This window comes from Salvelinus namaycush, chromosome 37, assembly GCF_016432855.1.
Source record: "Salvelinus namaycush isolate Seneca chromosome 37, SaNama_1.0, whole genome shotgun sequence".
Classification (NCBI taxonomy): domain Eukaryota; kingdom Metazoa; phylum Chordata; class Actinopteri; order Salmoniformes; family Salmonidae; genus Salvelinus; species Salvelinus namaycush.
The window spans coordinates 25,480,993-25,499,482 of NC_052343.1; the positions used below are offsets into that span (position 1 = coordinate 25,480,993).

Consider the following 18,490-nt stretch of genomic DNA (forward strand, 5'->3'; position numbering starts at 1 on the left):
TGTGAATATTTTCTGAATGCACTGCATATTGTATGCTAAAAAAATAGGGAAATGATATACTGAAAAAATATATAAATGCAACATGCAACCATTTCAAAGATTTGAAGATTTGAAGATTTGGGAGCCAAGCCCAGCCAATCAGAATGAGTTTTTCCCCACAAAAGGGCTTTATTACCGAAATTAATACTTCTCAGCATCCCCCCTCCCCCTCCTCAAACAATCCCACAGGTGAAGAAGCCAGATGTAGAGGTCCTGGGCTGGCGCGGGTTACATGTTGTCTGCGGTTGTGTGGCCGGTTAGATGTACTGTCCAAATTCTCTAAAACAACCTTCAATTCTCTAGAAACAGCTCTGGTGGATATTCCTACAGTCAGCATGCCAATTGCACGCTCCCTCAAAACTTCAGACATCTGTGGCATTGTGTTGTGTGACAAATCTGCACATTTTAGAGTTTCCTTTAATTGTCCCCAGCTCAAGGTGCACCTATGTGAACAACACTGTATATGTTGCGTTTATATTTTTGTTCAGTATATATTATGTTATAGTAAAAGTACTGCTCAGAGATAGAGATTTTGTTTAACAAGAAATTTTAAAAAATCTCAAAATGGTAGGGATCAAAATTAATGACACCCCTAAAGATTCTTATGAATAAAGTAGTCAAAAGTGCAGTATTTGGGCCGTCTAACTTTCTCACTCATCATTATTCACGATTAATGCAGGATTATCCGTAATCATGGTAGCATCCACATAAATGTAGAATTGTTTCGAAACATACTCTATTTTTATTTACAATATAAGTGAATCCAAAATGACACAATACATTATTTACCATTCATTCCTATTGGGTACAACATAACTCGAAACACAACCAAAACAAACTGCAAATGCATCCAACACATTTTTAGAGTCACAGGCTTAATGTTGTTTAGGAATATGGGACTAAATACTAAACTATTGACTACTTTAATGATAAGAATCTTTAGGGGTGTCAATCATTTTGACCCTACCTTTGAGGATTTTTCTTTGTACTTGTTAAAAAACAAAATCTCATCTCTGAGCAATTGTATTAGTATAAAATTATATAATTTCCCAATTTCTTTAGCATACCCAATACAGCTCAGTATTAGATTTTTGTATATCATTATTACTCATCTTTATCAAGGGTGTCGGACCTCACTATAAGCAAGGCTGAATGAGAGTGTAAAATTCAATTCAATCTTCAATGATAGTGATACCATCAAACTGGCATACTATTTCTATGTAGCATACATGTTGTTGCATTCAAAACGTTTTTGCTTACCCTAACCTAATCATTTTCTCCTCAGGGTTTTGTTATGGATCAGGTCTGTTGCCAGATTCACTAATTGGAGCATTACTGTAGGTGTTTGTAGTGTTTGCAAAAACGCATCATTGGTCTTAAGGGGTTGCAAAACAGAGATATAGGGCCACATTCATATATTGATAGACAAGTTAGAGAGATTGTTTAACTTCCAAATACTTCAGGACTAACTTTGATGTTGCCTCTAGACATCCTTAATAACAACAACAACAAATATTTTAAAGAAATGTGTGGTTTATGGGGTCAGATTACTAGAATTGATGACCATACATTTTATGGTATAGAAGTCAGATAGGAGGTCATCTCTCCAAGTTAAACCAGAAAGTAGAACTAAATATTACTAAAAGTAAGTTTAGATGTTCTCCATATATTAACACACAAAATGGTTGATCCTTTCAAAAGTATATGTTTTTGATAGCAAAACACACTTCCAGTCAGATGCACATTTACTTGAATTATATCTCGGTCAGAATTTTAATTTGGTCAGTCGACCTTCATCAGAGCATATCTCCACAAATAATAGTGGGACAGATAAGGCCAGAAGTAAATGTAGACGCCTGTTGTAATCTAAAGTACCCAAAAGGGCCACTAGATGTCATAATATCAGATAGAAATACAGGATAGAACATGTTATAGATATACACTACCGGTCAGAAGTTTTAAAACACCTACTCATTCAAGGGTTTTTCTTTATTTGTACTATTTTCGACATAGAATAATAGTGACGACATCAAAACTATGAAATAACACATATGGAATCATGTAGTAACCAAAAAAGTGTTAAACAAATCAAAACATATTTAATATTTCAGATTATTCAAATAGCCACCCTTTGCATTGATGACAGCTTTGCACACTCTTGGAATTCTCTCAATCAGCTTCATAGGTAGTCACCTGGAATGAATTTCAATTAACAGGTGTGCCTTGTTAAAAGTTCATTTGTGGAATTTCTTTCATTCTTAATGCGTTCGAGCCAATCAGTTGTGTTGTGACAAGGTAGGGGTGGTATACGGGAGATAGCCCTATTTGGTAAAATACCAAGTCCATATTATGGTAAGAACAGCTCGAATAAGGAAAGAGAAACGACAGTCCATCATTACTTTAAGACATGAAGTTCAGTCAATACGGAACATTTAAAAAACTTTCTTCAAGTGCAGTCGGAAAAGCCATCAAGCGCTATGATGAAACTGGCTCTCATGAGGGCCGCCACAGGAATCAGATGACCTGGCCTCCACAATCCCCCGAAATTGAGATGGTTTGGGACGAGTCGGATTGCAGAGTAAAAAAAAAGCAGCCAACAAGTGCTCAACATATGTGGGAACTCCTTCAAGACTGTTGGAAAAGTATTCCAGTTGAAGCTGGTTGAGAGATTGCCAAGAGTGTACAAAACTGTCATTAAGGTGGCTATTTGAAGAATCTCAAATATTAAATATTGTCAAGACTTCCAGGAGTAGTGGGTTTGGAGTCAGGCGCAGAGAGCAGAGGGTTAGGACAATCGTATTTATTCCGGTACAAAATGGTCACGCCAAAAACACTAGGCGCATAAAACTGACCGGCCCAAAAACAGGACCCAAACAGTCCGGAGAAAATAAAATACAAATGCACATCCACAAACTAACAGAGGAACAAGCCCGCTCAAAAGCAGGCGGGCATAACCGGCTTAAATAGCCCTTACCAAAACCCAAACAAGAAACAGGTGTAACCAATAAGACAAAACTAACAGAAAAGTTAAAAGGGATCGGTGGCAGCTAGTAAACCGGTGACGACGACCGCCGAGCGCCACCCGAACAGGAAGAGGAGCCACCTTCGGTGGGAGTCGTGACAAATATATTTTGATTTGTTTAACACTTTTTGGATTACAACATGATTACATATGTGTTATTTCATAGTCTTCATAGAAGAGGACATGACAAAACCTGTTCCCCCTCAGGAGACTAAAAAGATTTGACATGGGTCCTCAGATCTTCAAAAGGTTCTACAGCTGCACCATCGAGGGTATCCTGACTGGTTGCATCACTGCCTGGTATGGCAATTGCTCGGGCTCCGACCGCAAGGCACTACAGAGCGTCGTGCGAACGGCCCAGTACATCACTGGGGCCAAGCTTCCTGCCACCCAGGACCTCTATACAAGGCGGTGTCAGAGGAAGGCCCTAAAAATTGTCAAAGATTCCAGGCACCCCAGTCATAGACTGTTCTCTCTGCTACCGCACGGCAAGCAGTAGCGGAGCACCAACTCTAGGTCCAGAGGCTTCTAAATAGCTTCTACCCCCAAGCCATACGACCCCTGAACACCTAATCAAATGGCTACCCAGACTAGTTGCATTGCCCCCCCCCCCCCACTCCCCCTCTTTTACACCACTGCTACTCTCTGTTGTTATCATCTATGCATAGTCACTTTAATAACTCTACCTAGATGTACATATTACCTCAACTAACATCCCTACAAAGCTGGGTGTTGGTTCTAAGTGATCCTACAGTGATGTCAGTGTTTGAGAAGGAGTATAAAGCACTAACTTTTATTATATATAATATATAATCTATTAACAGAAAATACCTAAAGACCAAAGTCTACTATCTTTAGTCAAAGCCTGCAAAACAATAGAGGGCAATAGGCTCAATGAATGTAAAACCCCACAAAACTTCCTTATTAGTCTTAGTGGAGGTGGATTGTAGTATTCTGAAAGTGGAGTTTGGTCATTTGTTCCTTCATGCAGCGATATAACTCATCAAAACCTTTTATCTCAATATTCCTTCCTCATATCAGGTTTTGATGTTACTGTAGACCACTTTTATTGAAGCCCTGTCTCTTATGCAATACTTATTTCTAGGTACAGAAGTAGTCTGAATCACAGACATTTGTTACATCAGAAGAGATGGTGGCATCTGTAGTCATCTTTCTTACCATGGCAAAACTCTCAGGTGAGACCTTATCTGCTGCACTCAATAAAATACAGCCACACATAGGTTAACCCTAAAAGCACCGACAAGGGACAATTTTAAACCCAAGGGGTGAAACATGTCATAATTTCTAAACCCTTTTTTGATCCTTCTGAAAATGTAGGACCATGATTTCTGTGTTAATGTATTCTCTGCTCCCATGACAGTAGGAATGGTTCTTCAATCAATAGCAGGTTCTTTGTCAATATTCAGATGTAGTTTCAATGATGTTCATGTCCATCTCTAAGGCCATACACATTTAATTAAATGTTTAACGGATTGGTGTCAGATCTTGTCCATAGATGGCTTACATGGTAAAGATATCAATATGTAATTTTGTAATTTGGGTGAACTATCCCTTTCAGGTGGTGACAAATGCTGCTTAATATTTGCTTGCACAAAATATAGTCATTCTACTAGGCACAATGGCTTCCACAGTGGCTTCCAAAATTGTCTTGATAAAATAATTATGTTATAATTGAATAGAATAGATCATTGGGAGGAAATGTGTTTTTCAAAACCACCATCAATCCAACCACACTTAGTGCAATCGTCTGGACTTTTGGTGATCCCCCTGTCATCATTGTTGACTTTCTCAGTTCTGAAGGTCCTGTGATCGGAGAGGGATATGTTGGCAGGATCAGTCTGGACAATAGCACTGGATCTCTGGAGCTCTTGAAACTGACCATTGCTGACAATGGAGAATACAGAGTGATCCTAAGAGAGTCTGATTTGATGTATTTGTCAAATACTTCACTGAATGTCTATGGTGAGTACACCCTGAGTTCCAAAAGATGTCACTTAATTTTAAAGTTGAGTTGTCAACTAATGTGAATTGAATGTACTTCCATACATAAAAACAATACAAAACTAAAAACAGAATGTGCTTGTTGAAATGCAGTTACTCTAGTCTTTTGATGGTGCAGTTACAATTTATTTGATGGATATCTCTTGACACTCTACTACATACATGATCCATGGTCAGAAGCAGAGCTAGTGTGAGGGCCATGGGTGCGACCAGCGTGGGTTTCAATTCCAATTAAATTCCAGTCAATTCAAAAAGTTAACCAAACTCCAATTCAAATAAAAAAAATTACTAATTGAAAACCATAGAAGATAATTTGAATTGGAAATTAACTTGTTTGGGATAGGGGGCAGTATTTTGACGTCCGGATGAAAAGCGTGCACAAAGTAAACTGCATGTTACTCAGGCCCAGAAGCTAGGATATGCATAAATTGATAGATTTGGATGGAAAACACTCTAAAGTTTCTAAAACTGTTACAATTATGTCTGTGAGTATAACAGAACTGATATGGCAGGCGAAACCCCGAGGACAAACCATCCCCAAAAAAAGAATTTCAGCTTACCATTATTTTCAATGGCTATCACTTTTATTATAAGGCGAAGTTCTCCCTGTTTGCAGTTCCTAGGGCTTCCATTAGATGTCAACAGTCTTTAGAAAGAGTTTAAGGCTGGTTTTTGGAAAAATGAGCCAGAAATTGTAGTTTTTCTAGGTGGCTCCCATTTTGGCTGTAGTGTTTCCAAGTGTGTGAATGAGAGAGCGTTCTTTGGTATTTTTCTCCGGTAAAGACAATAACGATTCTCCGTCTTAAATTTGATCATTTATTTACGTATTAGGTACCTAAGGTTTGATTATAAACGTTGTTTGACTTGTTTGGAAAAGTTTATTAGTAACGTTTGGGATTTATTTTGTATGCATTTTGATGGAGTGAAACTGGGTGGATTATTGACTGAAGCGCGGCAGCTAAACTGATTTTTTGGGATATAAACATTATCGAACAAAAGGACCATTTGTGATGTAACTGGGAACTTTTGGAGTGCCAACAGAAGAAGATCATCAAAGGTAAGGCATTTATTATATCGCTATTTTTGACTTTCATGTCGCACCTGCCTGGTTGAAATATGTTTTTCATGGTTTTGTATGCGGAGCTCTGTCATCAGATAATCGCATGGTGTGCTTTCGCCGTAAAGCCTTTTTGAAATCTGATACAGCGGCTGGATTAACAAGAAGTTAAGCTTTATTTTGTTGTATTACAATTGTGACTTTATGAAAGTTAAATATTTATAATAGTGTAGTTTGAATTTCGCGCTCTGCAATTTCACTGGATGTTGTCGAGGTGTCCCGCTAGCGGCACGCCTTTCCCAAAGAGTACTTCCTGAATTTACTGGAATTGAAATTGAATTTACCCCAACCCTGGTGATCACCCCAGGGACCACACACAAAATAAATAAATAACAAAAAAACCTTTTCAACAATGATGTACCAAAAACCAAAGAAAATACTTTTTGGACACTGTAAAACATGGCAATATATACAGTTGAAGTCGGAAGTTTGCATACACTTAGGTTGGAGTAATTAAAACTCGTTTTTCAACCACTCCACAAATGTCTTGTTAATTAACAAACTACAGTTTTGGCAAGTCGGTTAGGACATCTACTTTGTGCAAGACACAAGTCATTTTTCCAACAATTGTTTACAGACAGATTATTTCACTTATAATTCACTGTAACACAATTCCAGTGGGTCAGAGGTTTACATACACTAAGTTGACTGTGCCTTTAAATAGCTTGGAAAATTCCAGAAAATTATGACATGGCTTTAGAAGCTTCTGATAGGCGAACTGGCATAATTTGAGTCAATTGGAGGTGTACCTGTGGGTGTATTTCAAGGCCTACCTTCAAACTGAGTGCCTCTTTGCTTGGCATCATGAGAAAATCAAAAGAAATCAGCCAAGACCTCAGAAAAAAAATTGTAGGCCTCCACAAGTCTGGTTCATCCTTGGGAGCAATTTCCAAACGCCTGAAGGTACCACGTTCATCTGTACAAACAATAGTACGCAAGTATAAACAACAAAGGATGACACAGCCATCATACCGCTCAGGAAGGAGACGCGTTCTGTCTTCTAGAGATGACCGTACTTTGGTGCAAAACGTGCAAATCAATCCCAGAACAAACAGCAAAGGACATTGTGAAGATGCTAGAGGAAACAGGTACAAAGTATCTATATCAATAGTAAGACGAGTCCTATATCAACATAACCTGAAAGGCCACTCAGCAAGGAAGAAGCCACTGCTCCAAAACCACCATAAAAAAGATAGACTACGGTTTGCAACTGCACATGGAGCCTTAGATCGTACTTTTTGGAGAAATATCCTCTGGTCTGATGAAACACAATTAGAACTGTTTGGCCATAATGACCATCGTTATGTTTGGAGGAAAAAGGGGGAGGCTTGCAAGCCACAGAACCCCACCCCAACCGTGAAGCACGGGGGTGGCAGCATCATGTTGTGGGGGTGCTTTGCTGCAGGGGGGACTGGTGCACTTCACAAAATAAATGGCGTCATAAGGAAGGAAAATTATGTGGATATATTGAAGGAACATCTCAAGACATCAGTCAGGATGTTGAAGCTTGGTCGCAAATGGGTCTTCCAAATGGACAATGACCCCAAGCATACTTCTTAAGTTGTGGTAAAATTGCTTAAGGACAACAAAGTCAAGGTATTGGAGTGGCCATCACAAAGCCCTGACCTCAATCCTATAGAAAATTTGTGGGCAGAACTGAAAAAGTGTGTGCGAGCAAGGAGGCCTACAAACCTGACTCAGTTACCACAGCTCTGTCAGGAGAAATGGGCCAAAACTCACCCAACTTATCGTGGGAAGCTTGTGGAAGGCTACCCGAAACGTTTGATCCAAGTTAAACAATTTAAAGGCAATGCTACAAAATACTAATTGAGTGTATGTAAACTCCTGACCCACTGGGAATGTGATGAAAGAAATAAAAGCTGAAATAAATAATTCTCTCTACTATTATTCTGACATTTCACATTCTTAAAATAAAGTGCTGATCCTAACTGACCTAAAAGAGGGAATTTTTACTAGGATTAAATGTCAGGAATTGTGAAAAACTGAGTTTAAATGTATCTGTCTAAGGTGTATGTAAACTTCCAACTTCAACTGTAAAACTATTTAGATCCTGGAATTGGTCTGAGCTGGTGTTGCTTATGTTATAAAGCAGTGTACAGCTGACTGTCACTGTACCCCCTTGAGGGCCCCCTGGCCTGGGACTGGCAACTGCCAGGGCTGCTGGTTGCTGCTGGGAGGGACCAGGGTCTTCAAAATTATTATTCATTTATTTAGTACGTTTGTTAGTTTAAAACTACTAATAACGATTGAAAAAAATAAATATGAACATTCGAAAGGCTTGGCTCAACAATCTGTTTTCATTTAATATCATTGTCTAATTATTTTTTAGAAAAAAAAAATCATGTTGTTGTCTCGCCCTGACCTTAGAGATATTTTGGTTGGTCAGGGCGTGAGTTGGGGTGGGCATTCTATGTTTTGTTCTGTGTGTTGTATTTCTATGTAATTGGCCTGGTATGGTTCCCAATCAGAGGCAGCTGTCAATCGTTGTCTCTGATTGAGAACCATACTTAGGTAGCCTGTTCCCACCTGTGTTTGTGGGTATTTGTTTCCTGTTTCGTGTTGTGTCACCTGATAGGACTGTTTCGGTTTTTCACCTTTGTTATTTTGTATTTCAGTGTTCAGTTTAATAAATTTAACATGGACACGTACCACGCTGCATTTTGGTCCGATCTTTCATATTCCTCATCAGACGAGGACGAGATTCGTTACAGAACTACCCACCACCAAAGGACCAACCAGCGTGTAATGGACTCCTGGACATGGGAGGAAATATTGGACGGCAAGGGACCCTGGGCACAGCCGGGAGAGTATCGCCGTCCGAAAGAGGAGCTGGAGGCAGCTAGAGCGGAGCAGCGACACTATGAGGAATTGGCTCGAGGTAACGTGCACGAGAGGCAGCCCCAGAACATTTTTTTTGGGGGGGGGCACACGGGGAGATTGGTGGAGTCAGGTAGGAGACCTGAGCCAACTCCCCGTGCTTACCGTGGCGAGAGAGTGACCGGGCAGGCACCGTGTTATGCGGTGAAGCGCACAGTGTCCCCAGTGCGCACGCCTATATAAAAAAGCTCTCTACGGTCAGGGCGTGACAGTACCCCCCCCAAAAGGTGCGGACTCCGGCCGCAAAACCTGAACCTATAGGGGAGGGTCTGGGTGGGCATTTCTCCGCGGTGGCGGCTCTGGTGCGGGACGTAGACCCCGCTCCACCTCTGGCTTGGCCCACTTGGGTGGCGCCTCTAGAGTGGGGACCCTGGCCGCCAATCCTGGACTGGGGACCCTCGTAGCGGGCCCCGGACTGGGGGCCCTCGTTGTGGGCCCCGGACTGGGCACCCTTGTAGCGGGCCCCGGACTGGGGACCCTTGTTGGGAGCTCCGGACTGGAGGGCGCCGCTGGAGGCTCCGGACTGGAGGGCGTCGCTGGAGGCTCCGGACTGGAGGGCGTCGCTGGAGGCTCCGGACTGGAGGGCGACTCTGGAGGCTCCGGACTGGAGAGCGTCGCTGGAAGCTCCGGACTGAAGGGCGCCTCTGGAGGCTCCAGACTGGAGGGCGACACTGGAGGCTCCTGAATGGAGGGCGTCGCTGGAGGGTCCGGACTGGAGGGCGACTCTGGAGGGAGGAGACGCAGAGACAGCCTGGTGCGCGGGGCTGCCACAGGGCCCACCAGGCTGGGGAGACCTACAGGAGGCCTGGTGCGTAGAGGAGGCATCGGATGAACCGGGCTGTGGGGGAGCACTGGAGCCCTGGTGCGCAGCCTTGGCACCACTCCTCCAGGCTGAATGCCCACTTTAGAACCCTCTGTGGAAAGGTTTCTACATGGAACCCAAAAGGGTTCTAACTGGAACCAAAAATGGTTCTTCAAAGGGTTCTCCTTTGGGGACAGCCGAAGAACCCTATTAGGTTTTTAGATAGCCACTTTTTTAAATAATTCTAGTCATATTAGTAACCCATTCTAGTTGTTGCATCTTTAGATGCGAGAAGAAAAAAAATCCTAATAGAGGACTACTGAAATGATATTATTTCAGTGTAGATAAAGGAAGGGCAGGTTAAAATAAAAACATGACAGCCAGACAAGCCAGTGTAAGAATCAAATGGATTTGCATATGAATGGAGTGGAAATTAGCTGACTTTGTGATCTGTAAGGTAAGTAACTTTAATGTGTCAAGCAGATTACACGTTTTCTTTGCCATTTCTGAAACGTAAAAATGTTTAAGACATGGATTTCATGTTGTAATGTTAACAAGGTACCCAAAAGTAGTTTGAATTAATTGTTTCATTTTATTAGCCAAACAAAACTTGATTAAACAGCGAAATTGTTGCGAAAATCAGCCTTGTTTGCATAGCGATGATGAAAAGAACGTCATTTAGAATGTAATGATCTCAAAAATTCTAATCATTAGTTCATCCCACTGTTGATATAACAACGGACGATAATAGTTTAATTGAATTCCATTGTGACATAGAGGGGGACATTATTTGGCATGACAGACCCTTCGAGAGCGCACTGCCCCGTCTGTGCTGATGAGCTCTGCGCCTGTCCATGGTAATATAGCACCAGTGGTGTAGATTTTTTAAGTACAAATACTTTAAAGTACTACTTAGCCAGTTTTTGGGGGGTATCTGTACTTTACTTTACTATTTACATTTTTGAGAACTTTAAATTTTACTCCACTACATTCCTAAAGAAAATAATGTACATTTTATTCCCTACATTTTCCCTGACACCCAAAAGTAGGCTTTACATTTCCAATGCTTAGCAGCACTTATCAAGAGAACATCCCTAGTCATCCCTACTGCCTCTGATCTGGCAGACTCACTAAACACAAATGCTTTGTTTGTAAATATGTTTGAGTATTGGAGTGTGTCCCTGGCTATCAGTAAATTAAAATGACAACAAAATCGTGCCGTCTGGTTTGCTTAAGTATATTTCAGCAATTACATCTACTTTTGATACTTAAGTATATTTAAAACCAAATACTTTTATACTTTTACTAAAGTAGTATTTTACTTTCACTTTTATTTGAGTAATTTTCTATTAAGGTATTTTTTACTTTTTCTCAAGTTTGACAGTTGGGTACATTTTCCACCACTGTGTAACATGAACATAAAACTAACTTGTTTCTCCTTTTCTTTTTTAACAAACCACAATAATTATTATTATCTCATCTTGTATTAATTTCACAGAAACAGTATCTGGTGCTACTACCACAATTACCCCAAACCCACCAATGATCGAGGGGGGTTCTGTCACTTTAACCTGTGATGCAGCTGGCTTCAACATCACCAGAGAGTGGATGAAGGATGGTCATCCTGTGTCTTCTGGTGACAATATCATATTATCTGAGGATAAGAGAGTGCTGTCCATAAAGAAGAGAACAGACAGTGGAGAATACCTGTGTAGAGTCAGCAACCCTGTCAGCTCTGAAAATGCCAGTGACACTGTGAATGTAATCTGTAAGTACTTCCCTATAAGCCTGCGGATAAATCAAATCAAATCCAATTTTATTGGTCGCATACACATGCTAACTATGTGTATCCGACCAATAAAATTCGATTTGATTTGATTAATGTACCAGATAAATGTACCAACTATACCATCAATAGATGTACGTGAAAATAATATAACAATGACTGAACACACACTTTACACCAACCATTATGACTCCACCGTCACACTGATTACAAACTAATGAACTTGTAGCTCTGACTAACTAGTGATCTCTGTGTTACAGATGGACCTGATGGTATGGAAATCAAGGGTCCAACTAAGATAGAAGTAGGACAGAAGTTTACATTGACCTGCTCTACTGACTCCAACCCCCCTGCTAGTTACACCTGGGTGCTTAACGGGACAAAGATACCTGGACATTCCCCTGAGTTCACTAAACAGAAGAGTGAATACTCTGACAGTGGGGATTACACCTGTACAGCAACAAATGATGTCACCGGAAACAAAATATCTGTGGTCCTTAAACTGTCAGTAAAAGGTAAAGTTAGTAGAAGTTTTAAAGACAATATAAACATAGTAAGTAGATAACAGTTACATCTGGTCATTTAGCAGACCCTCTTATCCAGAGATACTTACAGTTAGTGCATTAAGTTAGCTATGTGGGACAACCAAATATCTCAGTCATAGTAAGTACAATTTTCCTCAAAGTAATTATCAGAAAAGTCAGTGCTAGTAAAAGAAAAGTTATACGTATGAAGTTTTGCATTCCAAACGTGTTTTAAAATAGTGCCTTTTAGTTGTGTTTGTTGTGTTGTAATTGTCACCTAGATGCACTGTAATGTGCAGTACTGCTTGTTCACTGGGTGTACCCTTTCTCTCATCTCTGTATGGTTCTGTCTCTGGTCTCTGCAGCGGTGGGCTCTCTAACTCCAGACGGACTGTCTGTTGTTGTCATCACTGGGATTGTGATTATAGTGTTGCTGGTTGTGGAAGTGGCAGTTAGTGTTGCAGTCTATTTCATCAAGACAAATATGTGAGATAAGAAACGTTTCATTCAAACAAGTGTATTTTCTATCACTGCCGGCAATAGACATTATAGGCTCTGTTTTCATATTGATCTAAACTGATCAGAAAAAGGGACTGAGTATATTTCAAAAGCACCATAAACTTTTAAAAACATTGTAATATTATGTTCTAATCTTATAACTTCACTGTAAACTGTTAAAAGCACTGTAATATCATGTTCTTATACCTTTAAATGTTTATTTATTGTTGCATATAGAAGCTATGTAGAGCCAATGGATCAAGGAGGTAAGCATATGCTTTATCTCCAATCTTATAATGAATCATGTTTTCAAACATTTGTTTTATCCATTTACATTAAAATTGTCATTTAGCAGTCACTCTCATCCAGAGTGATTTACAGTTTCCATGGAAGAATTAAATGGATTCAGACATATTACATGATATAGTACAACACCACTACTACTGTAATAATGTAACAATGCTTATGCAGACAAATGCAGACAAGATAACAGCAACTATACAACCCCTCTATTTGTGTATCTCTTAAAGGCTCTCAACAACCTGTATATGAGAACCCATCACCTGTGTATGAGAACCCATCACCTGTGTATGAGAACCCATCACCTGTGTATGAGAACCCATCACCTGTGTATGAGAACCCATCACCTGTGTATGAGAACCCATCACCTGTGTATGAGAACCCATCACCTGTGCGTGACAATTCACTACAAAATCAATCTCCACCTCTACCCCTGACAGTAAGTAAAACATGGTCACCCCTGGGATGTGTCTGTGCACATCTGTATTCTACTACAGTCTTACTGTAATAAACAAGATTAATTTGCTTAACAGGATGTACAGTGTTGAAAATACTGTATGCAGAGACTGTTTGCCTATTATATAAGTTTAGTTTTGACTTAATGACAACTATTCAGTCTCTGGCGTTTTCATGTTATTCACTAACACATGATCGCTGTAAAAGTTTGTTTAGGACTTTGAGGTTATGTATTTTGTCATGGCAACTGTTGGTATGGCTGTTGCCTTCTATGTTCTGCAGTTGTTTACTTCTGCTTTTATCCCAAATTATGAAATGCAGGACTTCAAGAGTACCTATGATACTAGGATAATGGTAAGTTTGTTCTAGACCACATGGCACCATGTGACTGTAATACTGTAAAAACAACCGATTTATGTGTTATATGTTAAATGGTATTCATGATGTATTATAGCTGATAAATGGAAGTTAATGTTCCTTTCTTTTCTCCCTTACTTTCCTACTAGCAGTAAGAGGTCAGGAAGAGATCTCCATTCAACCACCATTATCCAGTTCCACAATCAACACAAAGAAAACCTGCATGATAACACCCAGTGTGGATCTGAAATGTAACGTACATAATAGATTTATGCTATGTTTGTCTGCTTTATTGTGTAATTTCTTAACATTGAAAAGAAAACCTTGTTAATGAAAGTAGATAGCGCATTACTGTACTGTAATTTTATAAATTAGAGCATAATAAATGCCAGTTAAATAAATAACAAATTATTTAAATGATGTAAAAACAGAATGACTAATAAATAATGCCTGCTATTTTCCTACTACTCTGTTGTTCTTTGTGTCAGACCAGTGATTACCAGTTTATAAAATATATACTGAACAAAAATATAAAAGCAACATGTAAAGTGATGGTACAATGTTTCATAAGCTTAAATAAAAGATCCCAGAAATTGTCCGTACACACAAAAAAAATATTTATCTCAAATTTTGTGCACAAATATGTTTACTTTAGTGAGCATTTCTCTTTGTTAAGATAACCAATCCACCGGACAGGTGTGGCATATCAAGAAGCTGATTAAACAGCATGATAATTACACAGGTGCACCTTGTGCTGGGGACAATAAAAGGCCACTCTAAAATGTGCAGCTTTATCACACAACACATTGCCACAGATGTCTCAAGTTTTGAGGGAGCGTGCAATTGGCATGCTGACTGCATGAATGTCCATCAGAACTACTGCCAGAGAATTGAATGTTAATTTCTCTACCATTTCAGCAGACTACGCATAACCATGCCAGCCCACGACCTCCACATCTGTCTTCTTCCCCTGTGGGATCATCTGATACCAGCCACTCAGACAGCTGATGAAACTGTGGGTTTGCACAACAGAAGAATTTCAGCACAAACTGTCAGAAACTGTCTCAGGGAAGCTCATCAGTGTGCTAGTCATCTTCACCAGGGACTTGACCTGACTGCAGTTAGGTGTTGTAACTGACTTCAGTGTGCAAATGCTCACCTTCGATGGCCACTGTCACGCTGGAGAAGTGCTCTTCACGGATGAATCCCGGTTGTATGACATTGTGTGGGCGAGCGGTTTGCTGATGTCAACGTTGTGAACAGAGTGCCCCATAGTGGCGGTGGGGTTATGGTATGGCCTGGCATAAGCTACGGACAATGAACACAATTACATTTTATCGATGGCAATTTGAATGCATGACGAGATCCTGGAGGCCCGTCGTCGTGCCATTCACACACCATCATCACCTCATGTTTCAGCATGATAATGCACGGCCCCATGTCGCAAGGATCTGTACACAATTCCTGGAAGCTGAAAATGTCCTAGTTCTTCCATGGCCTGCATACTCACCAGACATGTCACCCATTGAGCATGTTTGGGATTCTCTGGATCGATGTGTACGACAGCGTGTTCCAGTTCCAGCCAATATCCAGAAACTTTCCCTAGCCATTGAGTGGGACAACATTCCACAGGCCACAATCAACAGCCTGATCAACTCTATGTGAAGGAAATGTGTCGCGCTGCATGAGGCAAATGGTGATCACACCAGATACTGGCGTTTTTTTTTTATCCAAGCACCTACCTTTGTTTTTAGCGTATCCGTGACCAACAGATGAATATCTGTATTCCCAGTCATGTGAAATACATAGATTAGTACCTAATGAATTTATTTTAATTGACTGATTACTTTATATGAACTGTAACTTGCATTTTGTATATTTTGTTCAGTGTACTTTAGTTATACGATTCCATATTACCATGAATATGAATATATTCTCAACACTTTATAGTCATGAATACCTACAATTCTGACAATGTATGCGGCTCCTGAACTATTCATGTTTTTGGTTTCTGATATCCAGCTTCTTCTGATATGGCTAATCCTGTTATTCTGGATCTGCGGTATTACCTACTGACCTTCAGTATTATATGTTCCTACAAAGCTGGGTGTTGGTTCTGAGTGATCATAGAGTGATTATAGCAATGGTTATGGTCATCAAATAACCCAACTCTATAAGAGTCCCTGTACTGAACGATACTCCAAGACACAGGACATTTGGCCCCGCCACAGTAAACTATGGGCAGATTCACTCTTTTTTTCAGACACTTGACACATGAGATGGCATGAAAGTAGCTGCAATATTTATTTTCACCATGGCAGTACTCTCAGGTGAGTTTTTACCTGGTGTTCTCAGCAAATTACAGAGACAAGGAAGTCAAAGAGGGACATTAATTTGTCTTCATAAGGAGGGCAGTCATCTAAGTCTTCTAGGAATTCCCTGTTTCAACTATTGATAAGCGTGATCTTACAATTTGCTTCTGAGTAATGTCATGTTTTAATTGACTTACTTTATGGACTGCTGTTTGAGTCAAATTGTAAAAAGGACACTCAATAAGCTATTGATATAATGATTAACATTCATAATTGCCATCATTCATGGCCAGCAGGTCAACATGTGTTTCCTTCTGAACCTGTACACTGAGCTGTAGGAAAGAATGTAAACCACATACAGTATCTCATCCAATTACATCAGTAGCCTTGAAAGTTAATGGTACCAATGTAATAACCTCTCCTCTGACACAAATGAACTGGGATACAATGACAGGATCACTCCTGTCATGTGCATGTAACATACATTATGAAGAGATACCCAAATCGGTTCTGCTTTTGTCTCTCCAGGGTCTTGTTATGGATTAGGTGTGTTACCAGATGGCCCCCTAGTTGCGGCAGTTGGAAATGTGACATTCACCACAGCGGTTGATCCAGCGGTCAACATGTCCACAATATTCTGGAGTGCGAATGGCCTCCATATAATCAACGCTACCATCACTCATGACAGCATCCGGCCTGGATATGAAGACAGGGTCACTCTGGACAGAACCACTGGTTCCCTGGAGCTCAGGGACCTGGCCCCGTGGGACGGTGCAAAATACAAAGTATCCCTTTTTCTTAAAGAAGGATCACCGCTGGGTGGGGAAACAAGGCTGGAGGTGTATGGTGAGTACTGTTGTTGGAGCACTTCTGATCCAGATCTAGTAAATGGTTTTACCATCAAGTTAACTTTTCCCTCTGAGGTGAAATCAAAAACATCTGTAGAGTAGATTACATATTTTCAAATCAAATAAATGTTTATTTGTCACATGCTCCTAATACAACATGTGTAGACGTTACCGTCAAATGCTTACTCACGAGCCCTTTCCCTACAATGCAGTTAAAAAGTAAGACAATTATCAAATAAAAATATATAGCTGTTTCACAATTGCAGTCAGTTGTCTGGGCACAGTGCCATTTCTCCACCTGATTTCTTTCTAATGATCTCTTGTATTTTTGTTAGTAGTGTATGATGAAACAAGGTGTTCAGCAGTGGTACATTTTTCAGAAATTGTCATCTAAGCAAAATAAAAAGTAGTTATTCTGTTTTTAACCCACAGAGTCAGTATCCAACGTGGTGATAACTCCCAACAACACAGACTTAGTGGAATTCAACAGCTCTGTCAGTCTGTCCTGGTCCTCCTCTGGCTCCTACCCCTTCTCTTACCTCTGAATGGCAGCTCTGAAGTCATAGCCAGTGATGGAGTTCAGTTTGGTGACGGGAACAGCACTCTCACCATAGTCAATGTGACGCAATACAACGATGGGCCGTTTAGCTGTAATGTGTTCAACCACGTCAGTAATGGAACCAGCCAGCCTCTAAACCTCACCATCAGTCCATTTTCATAAAAGAAACTGTATGCCTCTGTATTTTAATCCAATGACTTGTTATTTTTGACTTTGCAGATAATCCTCAAGTATATTCTACTGGCTCTATGACCTCCCCTTGTTGACCACTCTAGCTGGTTGATTTTTGCCTCTTGGTCTTGACCATGATATTGATTGGACACTGTTTTACTGGGCTTACAATGGTTTTCAAATATGTTGCAGATGGTCCAGAAAACACAACAATGAAGGTGACCCCTCTAGATGTACTGTATGGATCAGGGTCAGACCTCACTCTGTCCTGCTCAGTTGAGTCCAGTCCTCCTGCCCAGTTTCAGTGGGATCTGAATGGAACACTGCTGTCCAATAAAGGACCAGAACTCAGGCTGGAGAACATCCAGGCCAGTCAGAGTGGTAGCTACAGCTGCTGGGCCCATAACACCAGAACCCTGAGGTACCAGACATCTGAACCTTCTGACATCACCGTGCTGGGTAAGTGGTAGAGAGGAGAAGGAGACAGACATGGGAGGAAAGAAAGAGGCTGGCTCTTTAGGTTTCACAGATCTTAAGGGGTCACATCTGATCTGGGATGTTGGGTCTCTGGTCCGTGTACAGTAAGCTTTCTTTGAACTCCTTTCACAGAATCAATATCTGGTGCTACCTTCATTACTTCCCCAAACCTTCGAATCATCCAGGGGAGTTCTGTAACCTTAACCTGTGACGCTTCTGGCTTCAACATCACCAGAGACTGGATGAAGGATGGTCAGCATCTGTCTGCTGGTGTCAATATAACCATCTCTGAGGATAAGACA

At 40.5% G+C, this 18,490-nt stretch overlaps 1 protein-coding gene and 1 long non-coding RNA gene across 2 annotated transcripts; both read left to right on the top strand.

Annotated features, from left to right (window-relative positions):
- Positions 1-4,241: 4,241 nt before the first annotated feature.
- On the top strand, positions 4,242-12,502 carry LOC120030928 (carcinoembryonic antigen-related cell adhesion molecule 5-like). Its single transcript, XM_038976433.1, has 4 exons — positions 4,242-4,257; positions 4,883-5,044; positions 11,947-12,201; positions 12,492-12,502. The coding sequence occupies exons 1-4, from the start codon at positions 4,242-4,244 to the stop codon at positions 12,500-12,502; spliced, it is 444 nt and encodes a 147-aa protein (XP_038832361.1).
- A 679-nt stretch (positions 12,503-13,181) lies between these two features.
- Positions 13,182-14,058, top strand: LOC120031189. Its single transcript, XR_005473713.1, has 3 exons — positions 13,182-13,447; positions 13,786-13,818; positions 13,971-14,058. It is a non-coding gene; the product is annotated as an uncharacterized LOC120031189 (long non-coding RNA).
- Positions 14,059-18,490: the final 4,432 nt, after the last annotated feature.

Coding starts and splice junctions, on each gene's coding strand:
- LOC120030928 (XM_038976433.1), top strand. Junction 5,045..11,946: donor TACTTCACTGAATGTCTATG/GTGAGTACACCC, acceptor TCTGTGTTACAG/ATGGACCTGATGGTATGGAA.